This window comes from Diuraphis noxia, unplaced genomic scaffold (genome assembly GCF_037042655.1).
Source record: "Diuraphis noxia isolate RWA-SAM2 unplaced genomic scaffold, SU_Dnox_SAM2 contig0004, whole genome shotgun sequence".
Taxonomy (NCBI): domain Eukaryota; kingdom Metazoa; phylum Arthropoda; class Insecta; order Hemiptera; family Aphididae; genus Diuraphis; species Diuraphis noxia.
The window spans coordinates 50,109,671-50,127,078 of NW_028301714.1; the positions used below are offsets into that span (position 1 = coordinate 50,109,671).

At 31.5% G+C, this 17,408-nt stretch overlaps 1 protein-coding gene across 1 annotated transcript; it reads right to left on the reverse strand.

The window, feature by feature from the left end:
- Positions 1–70: 70 nt before the first annotated feature.
- On the reverse strand, positions 71–15,436 carry LOC107164541 (triokinase/FMN cyclase-like). The gene is made up of 5 exons (XM_089227029.1): positions 14,738–15,436; positions 13,974–14,230; positions 7,693–8,360; positions 6,898–7,325; positions 71–304 (listed from the first exon to the last, which is right to left on the reverse strand). The coding sequence occupies exons 1-5, from the start codon at positions 15,434–15,436 to the stop codon at positions 71–73; spliced, it is 2,286 nt and encodes a 761-aa protein (XP_089083155.1).
- Positions 15,437–17,408: the final 1,972 nt, after the last annotated feature.

Below are 17,408 nucleotides of genomic sequence, written 5' to 3' on the forward strand. Positions count from 1 at the left end.
CGAATCCGTTGTGAAAACAACACAGTTTATTACATACACAGTATATTATGATATCAATCACCGGTGTATATCACGTCGGCGTCCGCGGACAGATACATTTTTTTGCCGTCGCCGTCACGGCAGCCGACCGTTCGGTGTACTTTTCCAGTATCGCTCCTAACACGATTTTCACGCCGTGCGCGCCCGCGTCGGTACTACGATTTGAGGTCAGCTCGTCATCGTTGTTCTGTCCCTGTTGCATCATGTGCTCGGTCAGTTTGCATCCGTTATCCGCTTCTCTAACCGCTCTGTTCAGCAGGTGGATCTGTGTGTTATGCAAAGGCAATCCATGTTAATCATAGCGAAACTGGTCAAGAGGCTTTTTTAAGAAGTTAACATAATATTCTCTATCTGAGTAAAAATGTTGGAGTTGGCATATTATAACGACGCATTTTGAATGGCGAACATAAAAAGGATACGATGATTAATTAATTTAAAAGAAAATGATTTGCTTGAAAAAGTGTAGGTATTGAAGATATTAATTACCTATACCACTTTCTCCATGATGATATAAATTAATCATTGGTCATGATTGATTTTGTGTAGCTTCATTTTTATGATTAAAAAATATAATATTTTAAACTATCATTATATTATATTTACACGTATTGAAATTATAGAAATATAGAATATACACAGTGTCCTGTGAGGATATATTCATTAGCCGTTGAGGGGGACTCGTCGCCAGGATAAAAACTAGTTTTTTGCCGTTTTAATTATAAACTAAAAACATAATTAAAAATCATGTGATTTTAATGAAAATAAAATGTTGAAAGGTCAAATTTTTCAAAATAAACTCAATAAAAATAAGTATTTTTATATTTTTCAAAAATTAAAAAATTACTTTTACCAAAAAATAAAATAAAATATACGTAGCCCTTGTCTATGTGAGTCTAATGAAATAACAGTTTTTTGATATATTTATTATCTCAGGAGATATCGCAATGGGTAAATTATCGCGAGACATTCTGTAGATACTTGTCATTTGTCAAGTTTAATGATGGTACATTTATTGAAATTTATCAATTTTAAATTATAGATATAAATCTAGTGGTCGTCGCTTATTTTAATCACGATTTGTGTTATCGATCGTACACCGTTATCGAAAAGTGTGACTGTGTGAGTAAACGGCCTGTATTGCGTGCACAATTTATTTTTGGTTTAGTATGAAGAGTCGTTTTATGTTATCCATTTGATTCATTACCAAAGCGATTACTTTAATAGGCGACCACTGTAATGTATAATTTTTAAAACATCATCATTCTTAATCTTCGGTTAATCATTTATAGTAACCCTGAAACCCTGCAGCCCCGATATCAAGAATAAGAATTCGACATTTCGTTTGGTAGCGATCACAAAATTATTTATTTCGATGTATTCAAAAATATTGTTTGCGGCAAATAAAAAACAGCCGACTTCCCCCCCTCGCCGAGACGATTCCACCTAACTTACACTGCCGATTGACGATGAGGTACACCCGATACAACGTGACGATAACGTCCGCACCGTCGCATAACTGCAGACGCCATCGGACGTGTCATTAGGCGCGTGACTCGGGTCTCTGCAGCGAGGTACACGTTTGGAGATATGCTCTTGGAATTTTCACGACACCACCAACGCGATAATATAATTTAAAAAAAAAAATTGAAAATAATAGTGCTGATCGCATGCGTATCGTGTATAATAGGTTAGTATCATATACATAGGTACACAGTATACGAACGGTCGCATGACATTATATTATTATATTGCACCTATAATTATATTAGTCCGATTTGTTGGTTTTCGATGTGTAAATAGTATTATAATGTGCTATAATAATTGTTGTTTACTACCTATATCATTTAATAATTAAATATAAAGTAACTATAACAAATTAATTAATGATGTATTTTAATCTTATATAATATAATGAGATACATTGGTTTAAAAAATCAAATATAAATTTCAAATATTAACACCTGTTGTGCAGTATGCTAGTATGCACGCTTATTGTCATTAATATACGTAATTCATACCGAATATTATAATAATACCGAAAACAGTTAATTAAAATCACATTTAACGATTTTACCTTTAAATGCTTTTTCATTGTTAATAGTTATCGCTTTTAGATTATAAGTTCTTCATATAAGAATAGTTATATATACATTTGGTTTATAGGAGAACTTTTATATGAGATTTTGTTTTTAATTGGTATAAAGCAATAATCCTGATTTAATTTTCTGATTAATAAAAAAAAAAAAATACATAAGAATTGTGATTTTCATTCATATTTCACACTTAACTACTATTTAGTGTGTATCGTAAAACTACAATATTAAGCAAACAAAAAAAAAGCAGGTAAGTGGATGCACTGCTATACCTACAATAGGTTACAAGTGGGTTGCTGTATGGATGGTATTAAATTTGAATTCAATGATATGAGATGAGGGTTTGTCAGTCTACGATATTTGACTAAATAATTTGTAAGTTTTTAATTTAATAAATATTGTCAACATTTGAACTTTAAACCTTTTTTTTTTAAATGCGTCAATATGTATTTTTAATATTTTCCAACTACTATTATATCAACTTAAAGGGAGTCTTGTATTAAACTTTCAAGCTTTTTGAGCCAATGAACACAATTTTATTGATATTTATAGACTAAAAAACTAAAAAATTAAAAATTGAAAATAAGTATCCGTTAAAAATAAGTCAAAATATTTTTAAAATTGTATGGTGTATAGCGAATAATAATATAAATATTCGTAAAAAATAAAATAAATATTTTAATAAATATGGATATATATATTATATAATGGATATATATGTATTTATATCCATTGCTCTGCTCAATCGAAAATACAATGAAATGACAGGATGGTACCTACATTTATAAAACCGTGAATTTTATTTATTAATCCCGCCTAGCACCGCCATCACCGAGTCGATGATGTCTGCAGAACTCCTCATGTCGACATTTGTTTTCGGTAAATTATTGTAATGCTAGGTTAGGTCTAGTAAACGTAATTTTAGTTTTATAATTTAATTTTAATTCTATCCTCTAGCTATTTATAAGAGTTGAACAAATAAGCTATTAATACTCTCCATATTCTACTACTGACATGGAATCTATTGATAACATTTTCATCGAGAACGGTGAATTAGTTTTCAGTCTGTTAATTTCTAATGAATCGATATTCATTTTTAGTTTTTTAAACTGACTTCGATTGTGTAAAAACTAAAAATACTAGGTATGAAAATATATTACTATATATACATTATACATATGTATAATATATGATGGTTTCAGCGCAGTTCCATTGTTACTTTGCTCCCATCAGAACAACTAGACTTTTGAACAAGGGGGCGTTTAAGCTTAAGGTTTTTTTATGAAAATCAGACCTAACTTTTTAAACAATTTTTTAGGGTACTAATTATGACTAAAGGGATGCTAAAGACCCAAATCACCCTTCCTCCCCATAGTTAGCCAATTAGTGTGCCTCAGTTTACGGGTAAATCGGTGTCGATTTGCTTAATTTTTTTAATTAATCCCACTGTGATGGAACATTTTTCCGCGGTGAATTTGTAAATGTGGTATAAATGGAACATGGTTCATACTACTCTCTAGATTTTGTTGATACGAGTATCTTTAAAAACAATTTTAAATTTTTACAAAATGGGTAAATAGTTTTTGAGTAGATATATAACTTTTTGTTTAACTTTTGGGATAGTAAATATCTCAGATTTTCGATTTCAACATCTTTTTTAATAGAAAAAAGAGTATTTAGTTAAATCGTTAGAGTCGTAAGAGATAGATGTCAAAATTTAAAATATCCAGTATTATTTAAAAAGTGTTGAGAAATACAAAATGTTAAGCTATTTTATCCACGACAAATAATAAAATAATTTTTTTTAATTATTAAATTTGATCAATTATTCAAGTACCTAGGCTGACACACCGTCTCCGCTCAGAATAGTTTTTCGTACACAATGCGATTTATCGTTGAGTTCAAATTTAACACATCCATAACAATAACTTACTCGACAGCTACTGTACAGCAGAGCGGTAACCACTACTTGTTAATCATTTTATGATATTGATATAGATTATATCATAATATTATACATTACTCATAATAGTCAATAGCCATCATACATATTTTTATTAGTTTTTAAATTGACTATATTAGCAATTAGCCATTAGATAATTATGGTGTAATATTTTAAATTGTTATACAAATAAATTCATGTTTTAATTGTATTGTGTTTGTGTACATAATGTATGTGAAAATTGTTATTATTAAAAAAAATCATATTTTAAAAAAAAATATATTTAATTAAATTAAAAAAAAAATGTTTAGTTTAGTTGTTCAATTGTACATTTTAAAGAAAACTGTACTAGTCAAAAAGAATACAAGTACATTATGTTTTGCCCGAAATGTGTGAAGCGTACCTATATGTAAATAGCTGGATGAAATTATTTGAAAAGATCTGGAATTTCTTAATAAATCTAATTCTCGTTGAAAATAAATGAGTAACTATTTAACATTCGTGTTAAGATTTCAAAAAAAATAAAAATCGTTGTTATTGTAATTTTAATTATGCTTCATGTTTTTGACTCTCTTTGAAAAATTCCAATTATTAAAAGAGTCACTGGAGATCTTGGATGTATAAGCATTTATCCCATGAGTCATGGTATAATATTGTATTTGTTGTTCGTAAATACTTTCCAATTATAAAAATGTATTTGTTTATCACTGACTACCTAGGGTGGTAGTTTTTAAAGTGTGATTTGTAGATATGAAAATTATGTTACATATATTTTTTAAAGTTAATAATTGTTTCATGTGGCTTGACAACTATATGAAGTGCCTAACTAATAAGGCAATCTAACGAAGCATCTAATTTCATTTAAAAATGACTCCGAATAATTGTAAAATACCTATTTCTTATTTAAACTGGTATTAGAACACTAGACACTACAATGCTGGATGCCAAAATTAGGACTTATTTTTTAGTTTTAACTACAGAAAAATATTTAAAAAGCGGAAAAGTGGACATCGCTCAGCTGTACAGTGGGTTAGGAGTAGGTTAATGTAATAATGGATGGAATTCAATTTGAATCCAATGATATTATATCATTGTATACGAGAAACGATTCTGAGCGGAGACGGTTTATCTGTCTAGGATATACTATAGATTATTGTTACTTATTAATTATTATTAATACTTATTAAAATATTTGACAAACTTATCTTGAATTAAATTTTCAAATCTTATATTTAAAATGAAAAATTCTTATGAATTTCTATCTAATATAATTTGAACATTGTCTGAATTTTTACGTATTTAGTCAAAATTTGAACTTTAAATGCTCATAAAAAAAAATCATGACAATGTATTTTTAATATTTTTCAACTGCTGATGAAAAAATATGTTGGAAGTCTTATTTTAAATTTTGAAGTCTTTTAACCCAACCAATAAAATTGTATTGACATAAATAGAAAAAATAAATAAATAAAAAAGTTGAAAAATTAAAATGTCAGTAAACAGCTCAAAACTAATTAAAATATTTTGAAAATTTTATCAAATATTGAAAATGCCTATAAAAACATTCAGTGAAAATTTCAAATATTTGCAATTTGTTTTAGAGATACACTAAAATAAAAATAAATCGCTAAATGAGAAATCTAGCAAAAATCTGATGTGTAAAAATTTAAATTTAAATTGCTCATAAAAACTTAAATTGACTTTCTGATGGATATTTTTTTATGATTAAGGTTGACACACTTGTAAGAAATCTTGTATTATTTTTAATGAATTTCTAGATTAAAATAATTTGCGAATTTTCGTGATTTTTACGTATTTTGTCAAAATTCAAACTTAATGTTTACCTATAGGAAAAAATTGTGACTATGAATTTATTTTATTTTTCAACTGCTATTGTAACAATATGTTAGGAGCCTTGTATTACATTTTCAAGCTTTTCTACTCAACATATAAATGTTGTTCAATATTAATTTAAAAAATACTATTAATGATCGAAAATTGCATTTGCCTATAAATAGTTCAACTTAAGTCTAAAATTTTTTGAAAATTGCATGGTGGAATATATACTTCTATAAACATTCGGTAAAAATTTCATGTATTTATGGTCATTTGTTTTAAAGTTACATCAAAAACCAAAATCGATTTTTACGAAAACTGATTGTGCGTAAAATTTCCCGTTTTTTCCTTAATTTTTAGTTTGTTTATCCCGATTATTTAGAAAAATATTGAGAATATTTTGACCCCCCAAAGTACTAACTAGATTCACTTTCTTATCTAACAAGGCACTGAAGTCTAAAATCGAAGCATTTTTACTGCCTCAAAACGTGATGACAGACAAAAAAAATAAAACACACATCATGGTAAAGTCAATACATTCCTCGCTCCGTTCAGAATCTAAAATGCAGGAAACCAATTCTCCAATGGCAGTATGATATTTTAGTCGCACTGTAGAATGTAGATACTTATCGCATCGCTTGTTAGATCAGTACAAACAAAAAAATCTCATTCTTTGCGTAATTTATAGAAAAATATCTTTAGCGTACATCGTGAACAGTGTTACCTTATCAAACACGATTACCTTATTACGAAAAATATCTCATTTATATTGTAACTGTGTAAACTGATTATTTGAATTCTTGTCAGTTCCTAATTCTCTCCTATCCCTTCTCTAATCGAATAATAATATTTCAAAATTTTGTATTTGACATATTATTCTCTCAATGCCGTCTGTTAACTGTCGATTACGAAAAAACGGCTGCAATAAGTCTATGACAGTTATCAGTCATTATGATATCCGTTTTACGGATACTCAAAGGTGCCTACCGGATTTTTAGACTTGCGCAATACGTCCTCCATACCACGAACAGCCGGAACGAGTGCATCCAACATGGTCCTGTCGCCGGGGCGACTCATGCCGTATGCCTCGATGGCCGCCACACCTCGGCGCAGACCGTCTACCCACATGGCTGGTCCGAGGGTCGCACGGAAAGAGTGTTTGGTAAATGCTAGTGAAAATGACCGGAATAAGACTGACAAGAGCGTGCCCAAAGTGCCAGCCACGCGAGTCTCAAGCAGCTTGGCGATCGAGCGCAGTGTGTCTGCGGGACTGGCTACGTTTACGTGACCCGCAGTCACGGCCTCCCTCACCGCATCGGCACCACGGCGCCAGTTGCTGCCGCAGTCACCGTCGTCAGTCTCGTCCATTATGTTCATCTGGTCTTCCGCTTCGATGATTCGATTGCACACGTGAACTATACACATCACAATAATAATACTAATATTTATCAAATGTTAAAAATAGACTTGATTGATCGTGACCTATATAACAGAAAATCCTGTTTGGGAGTTGAATATAGTATTTTATTAGAAATAGATCAGTTGAACTTTAATTTTTACGAATTTTAACCTCAATTATTTGAAATTAATGTAATTCTAACTTTTCAAACAATGTTATTTTATTTTTAATTCAAAAATTCCGATTGAACTAGTGAGATGTTCGAATCCAAACGACAGATTGAACTTTAAGCTTTTTTAACTTCTTCGAAGATCCTTAGAGTTCAGGAACCCAAGCCTAATTTTTATAATATCATAATAATATTATAGCATAATATTGCATACTCAAAACGTCAGTTACGAATGGCACTTGGTCTTCAGGCACGGTCGTGCTCGGAGGAATATCATCGTCATCATCGTCTTCGACGTGGTTGTTGTCGTCGCCGTTGCGGTCACGGTCGTTTCCTCCCGTCAGGAGATCACAAGAGCAGCGACGGTGGCGTCGGACATATTCGGTTGTGGGATGCTGAGCCAGGTCGAGGCGTCCGTCCAGGCTGACAAACGTCCAACCGGAAGCGGATACTGGAAGGTCCAGACAAGCTATCAATGAGTAGCGAAGGCCGTCGTACACACGACCGTCGGCAACGGCTGAACCTCGAGCCGCGGAGCCAATGTCCATCAAGGTCACGGAGAACCCCTCGTCTGTGTCGCTGGATGAAGGCAACATCCGGCCGGTATACCACCGGTGTATCGTGCGGGCGCCAGTGGCCACGCCGAGAAGACTGGTCACCTCTGCTACGATGGCCATGAACCGCGTGTCTGACAGGCCACCCATGTTGTTGATCATTGCCACAATATCGGAATCTCGCCAACGACGTATGATGTGTTGGTCATCATCTGTGAGTAGGTTTAGCGTGACAGATACCATCGCTGTGAGATCCGTTGTCTGCACAGTTCGAATCTCGTTCCTGCCGTTTACGTCTGTGCCCAGCAACAGCACGTTTTCTTCGCGCCTGCGCAGATCGTCAGACTTGTGAATTTTGACTGACTCTGACACTTGTGTGTTATAAACATCGTTATATATAGAAGTGGAAGTGAATTTTTAATCTGTGCTTAAGATATCTATGATTCTATCCTATAGCCTAGTCTCTTAGATATAGGTAATTTTAAATAGTATGCTTATAATTATTAACAGCAAGAATGATAATAATTATGGTGTGGTCTATGGATATATTTTTTTTACCTTAATCTTGTATGAATAAATAATTGGATTAGTATTATAATTTACAGTAGGTTAGTTATATTAACGACAATAACAAAAAAATGTAATTAAATAATCAGTAGATATACTACAAAATATAACAAAAAAAATTATTAACGCGCAATACAATTATAACGAAATATGAACTATATAAATTATTGAATTAATAAATGGTTTAGGTACTGAAGATGCACTAGCACACCTTACAAATGAAATATATAATAATATAGACAAACGTAATAAAACTATCGGTATATTCCTAGACCTAAGCAAAGCCTTTAACCGCATATCTCATTCTATTTTGCAAAATAGACTACACTCTCTTGGCATTACTGGGACAGCTTTCAAAATTTTCGGACCATACTTAAACCAAAGAACACAACAAACTAGAATAGGTAACACAGTAAGTGAAATAGATCAAATTCATAACGGAGTCCCCCAAGGTACAGTACTTTCCCCAATTCTATACATTATATACGTAGCTGAATTAAGTAATCTTTATATAAATGGAAAAATTTATTCATATACAGATGACACGGCCATCATAGTCTCGGACTCTAACTGGGATACAGTTTGGCGAAAATGTGAAGCTGATATGTTTGTAATTTATGAATGGTTTTCGAATAATAGTTTAGAAATAAATTATGATAAATCAAAATGTATAGCTTTTACCAATGACATTAAATCTACACCACTTAAAAACGAGATTATTATACACAAAACATTTAATTGCAACACCATAACATGCACCTGTCCAAAATTAATTAAAAACCCTTTCATTAAATACCTTGGCATAACAATAGATCAACACTTAAAATGGAATAATCATATAGAATACATAATAGTTAAACTAAGACAACTAACATACCTTTTCATTATAGCAAAAAAAATACCAAACAAACAGCTAATTAGAATAACATATTTTGCAATGGCTCAATCTCTAATTCAATACGGCATAATAGCTTGGGGTGGTTGCAATACCACTTTAAAATGTAATTTATCAATAAGTCAAAATAACCTAATTAAAATCATTCTAAATAAACCGAAAACCTTTTCTTCATCTGAATTATATAAAATGTTAAGAGTACTTATTTAATATTAAAAATCAAACATACAACTTCAGAAAAACAAATCTTGAAATACCTTTCGTTGTTACTAAAAAAGCTTCAATGTCATATTATGCTCAATTATAAATTTTCAATTTTAACTTGCTAGTTTATTTATTTCCAAACATAGGATCCGTTTTTCCAGAATTGTATAGCCTGGTTAATTTCTTCTTCTTCTTCGCTCTCACGTTCGCCTTCCTCTCAACTATTTGGGGTCGGCCACCTTTGTCCTAAACCTCAATTTTTCTCGATTTTCCACATTCCCTATACACATACCAACAGCCCTCATATCATTATCAATGGTATCGAACCATATTTTTTTCGGTTTTCCTCTTCTTTTTTTCCCTTCAACTACTCTTATTGCTTTTGTTTATTCTCATCTCATCATATGCTCATACCATCTCAATCTATTTTCACTCATCTTGTCTACTATCGACGCTATATAATTGTAATATATATAACACCATCGTAGACGTGTCCCATTAAATAATTTTGGTGGACTAAGATTTCTGAGAAGCATTATAGGACAACCAATTTTTAATATTAAGAAATGTAGTGGAAATCCAGGAGGGTTGAGTGAATTGAGAAATTCAACTGGATAATTAATTACCTCATCTACTTCCAGTTCTGAATTCACTGATCTGTATTCCATATTTTCTGCTTTGAAGAGTTCAATAATATTTTGTTTATGTCTCCTGCTGTATTATTTTTTGATGTCAATATGGCTCTCTCACATAACCAGTTTATTGATTTATCTTTGATGTTTTCGATGCTTGGATATATTTTTTCTTGTGAGTTCCTTTATAGTTTTTACAACAGTACCTAATCTGGCAGAGTAATTTTTTCTTCTTATTCTGGATATTTTCCATCTCCTATTTTTAAGAGTAACTCTGAAAACTGCTCAGGAATCATGTTTCCTATGTACTTGCATATTTATGGTCAAAGAAGAAGTTATGCAATTTCATTAGCTTGAGTTCCTCTTGATACAACTGGTAGAGTTTGTCGAAAATCTTAGCCAGCAGTACCGTGACTCCTCCCATCAATAAATTCGAATTTTTCAGATCCTACAGACAGTTGTTTAAAACTTCATATCCTTTCTAATGAGACATTGGACTTTCATCCCAAACTATGAGCTTGCATTTTTTCAGAACTTTCGCCAAATTTGATTGTTTATTAATATTGCACGATGGAGTCTCGATGGTGTTCAAATCGAGTGGCAACTTGAAAGCAGGAATGAGCAGTTTTTCCTCCATGTGAAAACGTAGCAGCAATTCTTGATATGATGTAGCTGAAATTGCAATCCCATATGAGCTTCCTACTTTAGCCAAAAGTAGATTGATTAAATGGGTTTTACTGGTTCCATCAGGAGCAACCAAAAATATACATTTTCCTAAATTTAATTTGATGCTATTGAATATTTGTTTGTAAACAAACAACTGTTCCTCAGTCAATGAGTGTTCATTTTGCACTGCTGAACACAACAAATATTAATTTTTCCTTTTCTAAATTTCTGATAATTCTCTAGACCTAAACACATAACTGTTGAAACAGCTACCGCATTGACTGCCTGGTTGGTATAACACACTTCAACATCCAGGCTTTCTCCACCAACGATTCCTCTCACATGTCATACCCGCGCATATCCGATGGGACAAAGTAATAAACCGCTTAAGTTTCGATAAGGACTTTTCATCTTGTTTCACAAAGTTTACATCAGCTGTCAACCTGACGCAACCTCATTCGATGCTTCTTTCACAGGAGAATAGCCTGATTAACTTAACTGATTAATTTTTTATGTTAACACTTTATTCTTAATGAATTATTTTTAAACATTTAAATATATGATTTCTTATATTAGTTATGTATTTATATGCTAGTGTTAAGCGTGACGACGCACTCAGTTTATCTGATTTTCCATTCTCTCTCATTGTCATAAGTAGATGTGTTTGGATTATAAGTGGTATTATTATCATTATTAATGTTGTATATCCATACTTTCTTTGATATTTGTATATTGAAATTAACTCGTGATTTAAGCTTCAGAGAACCACCAGAATTTAAGGTTCTTATTCTCAAATAGTACTTTTTATCTGACCCCATTAGATTCACTGACTGCGATTACACTCAATTACAGGACAAAATAACTGATACGATAAATATTGAGCTTTTTTGCATAACATGGGGTGATTCAATATCGACTGTTATTTGTGTGTTGTGGTAAATGTATTAATTCAAGTTATACTTAATTGAAATGAATTTTATTCTTCGTAATCTAACCTATATAACAATGCAGTATCCCTGCTCCTACACACATTTTCTGATAGGTGAGAAAAAGGGTATGCTGCAGTTAAGTTAGGTGTCAAAAACATAATGTCGAACTATTTATCTATGAGGAAATCGAAGATTCTCCGCGTAAAAGGTTAATAATTTCCCAACTGGAGTTTTGTGGAGCTATTCTTGCTGCAAAATATATTCAGTTGGATATAACTACCTGCACTGTTTTGGGATCTGTTGAATATTGGTGAAGCGAATTCTTGGATGAATTCTAAAATTGTGTTAGTATTGATTCGCTCATTATTTCACGTTGTACCACTTTTGTTGTCAATTAAACATGCCGTATCTTAAATTGTGATTAAATCTAAGACAAGCAACAAAGCAGGAGGCTGTTTATTTGTCCGGTAAGCCAGGAGAAACGCAAATTCTTCGTTCTGCTTGTAAACCAGTGCAGTGTACATAAATCGTTCTCGTGTATTATTTAAACAATATAAACTACTGTTTTTTTGTATGATTGTATGATTGAGTTATTGGTGCTGCAATTTTATTAATGTGTATCCTATGAATATTTTATAATTAAATTAATTTAAGTATGTTCTTCATTGATCCAAGAGTCATCTGACATTGATTTTACTGCGTTCTCTTTATGTTATTTTTCGAATTACTGCCACATTTTTCATTTGAAAGTAAATTTTACATACCAGATTCAGGACTGATGACAAAGGAACTATGTATGTCCACCAGCATTTTTAGTGAGTTGTGTTAGTGGCCACCCAGTTTTTCAATACCATGTGACATAATTCCTTAATCTTAGTGGAGTTTTCATGCATTATATTGCCTATCGTCGGGCATGCAAGCATGTAAATTGAATCGCCTACTCCCCAATTTAGCAGGCGCACAATTTGGCACAATCTGGTTGTAAAGACAAATGAGACTGTCAAATTTATTCTTGAATAGTTTATTTTTATTTTTACTATTTAGTGATTTACAATCTCTTACTAAAATTAGAGTTCTATGTTTCAGCTGGTTGAATAGTAAAATATAAAGTAATATACCAAATACCACTCACCGATGAGTGATGACCAAAGCTTCCAATATTCTTACTTTAAAGAGGTTGAACAAAGATTTAGAGATTCACGATGGAAGTTAAAATTTTATTTTATTTATGAAAAGACGCTATTGGTTACAAATTAAAATTGTAAACTGTTATAGTAAAAGTTAGTTTTTTTTTATGTATACAGATGGTTGCCATTTGTTACTCGGCAAATGAAGTATAAACATATTATGCATTAATTGTCGCACTTATGGCCTCAAATAAACAAACTAAATCTTAAAACAAATATGAGAGTTTAATTTATATTTTCAGCCTTATAAAATTACTAAAAAATTACTTAATCTATTTTATGAACATTTCAAATTGTTCTTGAATAAATCAGGAACATTTAGGGAGTAGTTTGAAGCACGTTAAATTGTTAGTAAGACGTTTTATATCCAACTATCCACAGTCAAATTGTCAATTTTAATCAAATTAATTTATAAAGCAAATAAATAGACCTATTTTGTTTATGAACTGAGACACACTAAAACTATATACATAGATACACCTACATAACGATATATTTTATATTTATATTTTTTCTCGGTAGGGCAATACAGATAAACTCAAAACTACTGGGCCGTTTTCAATAAAAGACAAAAGTTATATCAATAGATTTCTTGAAAATTGGAGGATGTTTACAAATAATTTTCAAAACTCAAACAGGTATTAAAGGGTTAGCTCACACATACATTTTATTTAACTTATGAAAAAAGAAATATTTTTATACATTTATTTTCCCAAAATAATAATTATTTATAAGTTAAAAAGTATTGGTAACTCTATATTATGTACAACTGTACACGACATGATGAGTGAGAGAACTCATTTTTATGAATTATGTTTCGTGACAAGGGAGTATCACCATCGTTGTGGTACAATTTAATACATATGCATAATATTATATACGTACTCAGTGCTAGTATCTTTGCTGTTCGTCCGCATTTTTGAACCAATCACTGCGTTTACGGTAGCCACGCGGTCCATAGACAGCCGCTGACATACAGAAAAAATCTTAACTAGGCTGTGACCGCCGGCTGCCAGAGCTCCAGCGATTTTGCACATCAACACTATGCCCGCAGAACCACGACGCCGGCCACCAGCCGTTGACCGACTTCGGATAATATCATCACCGACCGTCACCAACTTGTTCATTTAAAAAAAAAGGATACATTTAATTCAATTTCAAATTAATTGTTCATTAAACGTAAAAAAGTGCGTAACATAAATATAACATATAGATAACGTAATATTTTATTATTTTTATTTTTATTTATTTTTCTAGAAGAAGATGAGCTCCACTGATTATAGTATTATGTTTGCTTTATGCAGTCACGTATACAGTATAAAAGAGGGGGTTCACCCCCCCCCCCCCGTAATTATTTTTCTAATATAGTAATATTCCTATATAACTACTAGTAAGCAGGAGTAAGGAGGAATAAATTGTTTTATTATGTTCCTGTACAATTTTTATATTGTTATATTTTGTGAACCACAGTCACAGGAAGTGTTACTCATAACATTAAAATATTATTAAATGTTACTACTGAAATAAATTTAGTTAAATAATAATAATAATTTATATTATATTTATAATATTAGTTAAAAATAATAATTATTTAATGACAATCATTATCAATCCATATCGTTTACTTTGACGTTAATGCCCTGTGTTCGGGCCTTTTGGGCTGCGATCCCATAGTTAAGGATGGCCGCTGTCTGGCTTGTCACCAAAACCAGTACCCCACAGCGGTCGTCGAGCTCCCGGATGGCAGCCAGTACGTGGCCAGCGCTTGGATGTCGATCGCGATCCGGGCCAGCAACGGCTGCGTCCAACATGCCAGCGCCCACGTAACGTGCGAACGTGGGGTAATGGCCACCACGGTGACCAGCCATCACCTTAACGCGACCGATTCCGGAAGGCATAGACTGGTGTCCACGCCAGTATACCGTATTTCCGTCCAATAGGACCAGGTGTTTACCGTGACCATCCGTTCGGACCAGTCCTTCCAGAGAAGCCGTGGTAGTGAAACTACGGCCGAGACCCTCAACTGAGTTTTGATCCTCAAAACTGTGATCTTCGGTCGAGTCTTGACCCATAGTAGAATCGTGGTTTTTGATAGAGCGGTGGCCGGAAGTGCGAACCGTAGTCAAACCGTGACCAGCTGAACCAGGTTCCTCAATTAAATCATAACCAGAACTGTGGGCTAATATTTGATATTCAGAACCAGGATTCTTGATTAAGCTTTGTTCATCAGTTGAAAACTTATTGTTTGATGCCGACAGGTCTTCTACGGTTCTGTGTGTTATCGGTTTATCAAAAACGTATGATGTGTAAGATGATAATATCATAGTTATTGTATTATTATACATATTATATTTATGTAAACCGTTGGTATGGTTATTTAGCAGGAAAATAATTCAGTTGGAAAGGGGGGTGGGTCGAAAAAATATAAATTTTCATACATCATTCTAGGTAAAGCAATTTATTTTTCTTACCCACCTTCCCTGCGTTCACCATTGTGTAAGGTATCACATTTTCGCATTTATAAGTTCAATGATAGGAAAAAATTTTTTTTGGTAATGTATGTAATTTTTATCACTAGGGAATATTGAATTATATTAAGAAGACACCACATGGGCATTTGTTGTCTCCGTCTCACAAACGTATACAACATGGCATATTTTACGTTCACAATAATACGTTTTATACTCTATGATTTATAAAATCTTATAAAGGGTGATTGATTTATCAAACAACACTCATTATTTAAAAAGTATTGACTTTTTCAAAATATTTTTTTACATAATTTCAAGTTATTAAATAACCAACGTTTTTATTAAAAATTATATTTTTAAATATTTTTTATCCTTATAATTTTTTAAGTTTTTTACTTTTTTGAATGACAACATAGAGTTTTATTTTAAATTCCAAAGCAGAATATTTTTCTAAGTATTTTGATTCATAAAAATCAAATTTAGGGCTAGTAGTTTTTGAGTTATAAGTATTTAAAGTTTAGATTGGCATAGTGGAGTGGTACGGGGTTAGGTACCCCGCAACATTTTGACACTTTTGTCTAAACTTTAAATACTTATAAAGTTATAACTCATAAACTACTCGTCCTAAATTCGATTTTTATGGATAAAAATACTAAGTATAATATTCTGCTTTGGAATATGAAATTAAAACTCAATGTTGTCATTCAAAAAAGTAAAAAACTTAAAAAAATGATAAGGATAAAAAATATATTTTTTTAATAAAAACGTTGGGTTTTTAATAACTTGAAACTATGTAAAAAAATATTTTGAAAAAAGTCAATACTTTTCTAAATAATGAGTGTTGTTTGATTAAAGAATCACTCAGTATAATTTAAAGACAAGTATATTATCTAGGGAAACTCGGAGTATTTTATTGATATTATTAATTTTATGTAAACTATGACAATTTTTTTTAAATTATTATATTATTTATATATTATTTTTGTACGCGCAGCGATGAGTTTATCGGTGCCTCTTGTATTTTTTCAGTTCAGTCGCGAACATAATTCAATACTGTAAATTGCGCCAATGCGAGCGACTAACAAGTTTTTATTATTTAAAATAAGACATTTTATTACATAAAAGTTCATGCATTAATTTACGATCAATTTTTTAAACACAGTCCACATCAATTCGAAATAATAATAATAATAATTCATAATTGTAAAAAAAATATAAGTAGGTACCTGGTACCTAGGTACTGAATTCTATATAATAATATAATTTATAATTTTTCAATATTAGTTAGATCATATGATATGGGCGTACATTTTAATATAATAATAATAATGGTTCATAATTATAAAAACTCCTAAAAATATAATACATTTTTTATTTATAACCTATCTTTCGCCGTGTTAAAGTTAAAACCTATATATGTTCTTTTTAATTAAATTACGTACCTTTTTTTTCGTGTAGGAACTTACATATGCAGGAATTAACGTTTGTAATTCTTTACCTGTTACTCTCGTGTAGAAACTTACGATTCCTCATATTCTTGTCTTTAACATTTATAAGACGTGAATTCACTCTAATTTTAGAAATTACAGATTAAAATGTATTATTGGGAACATAAAATTTCCCATGTTGTATATATGTTTGTAAGACGGAGAAAATAAATTTCCGTGTGGCGTTCTCTTAAGTTTATTAGATAGGTAGCATTTCCGATGAGTTAGATCGTGTTTATCATTAACCAGTGATAACATAAAGTCACGGATTTTACATTTTGGATTCATTAACATTATTAATGTAATAATGTTACGTTAAATTTAATTTTATTTTTTTT

Coding starts and splice junctions, on each gene's coding strand:
- LOC107164541 (XM_089227029.1), bottom strand. CDS start 15,436: ATGATATTATCATCTTACACATCATACGTTTTTGATAAACCGATAACA. Junction 8,361..13,973: donor GTATATAATATTATGCATAT/GTATTAAATTGT, acceptor CGATCTGCGCAG/GCGCGAAGAAAACGTGCTGT. Junction 7,326..7,692: donor ATTCGTAACTGACGTTTTGA/GTATGCAATATT, acceptor TGATGTGTATAG/TTCACGTGTGCAATCGAATC.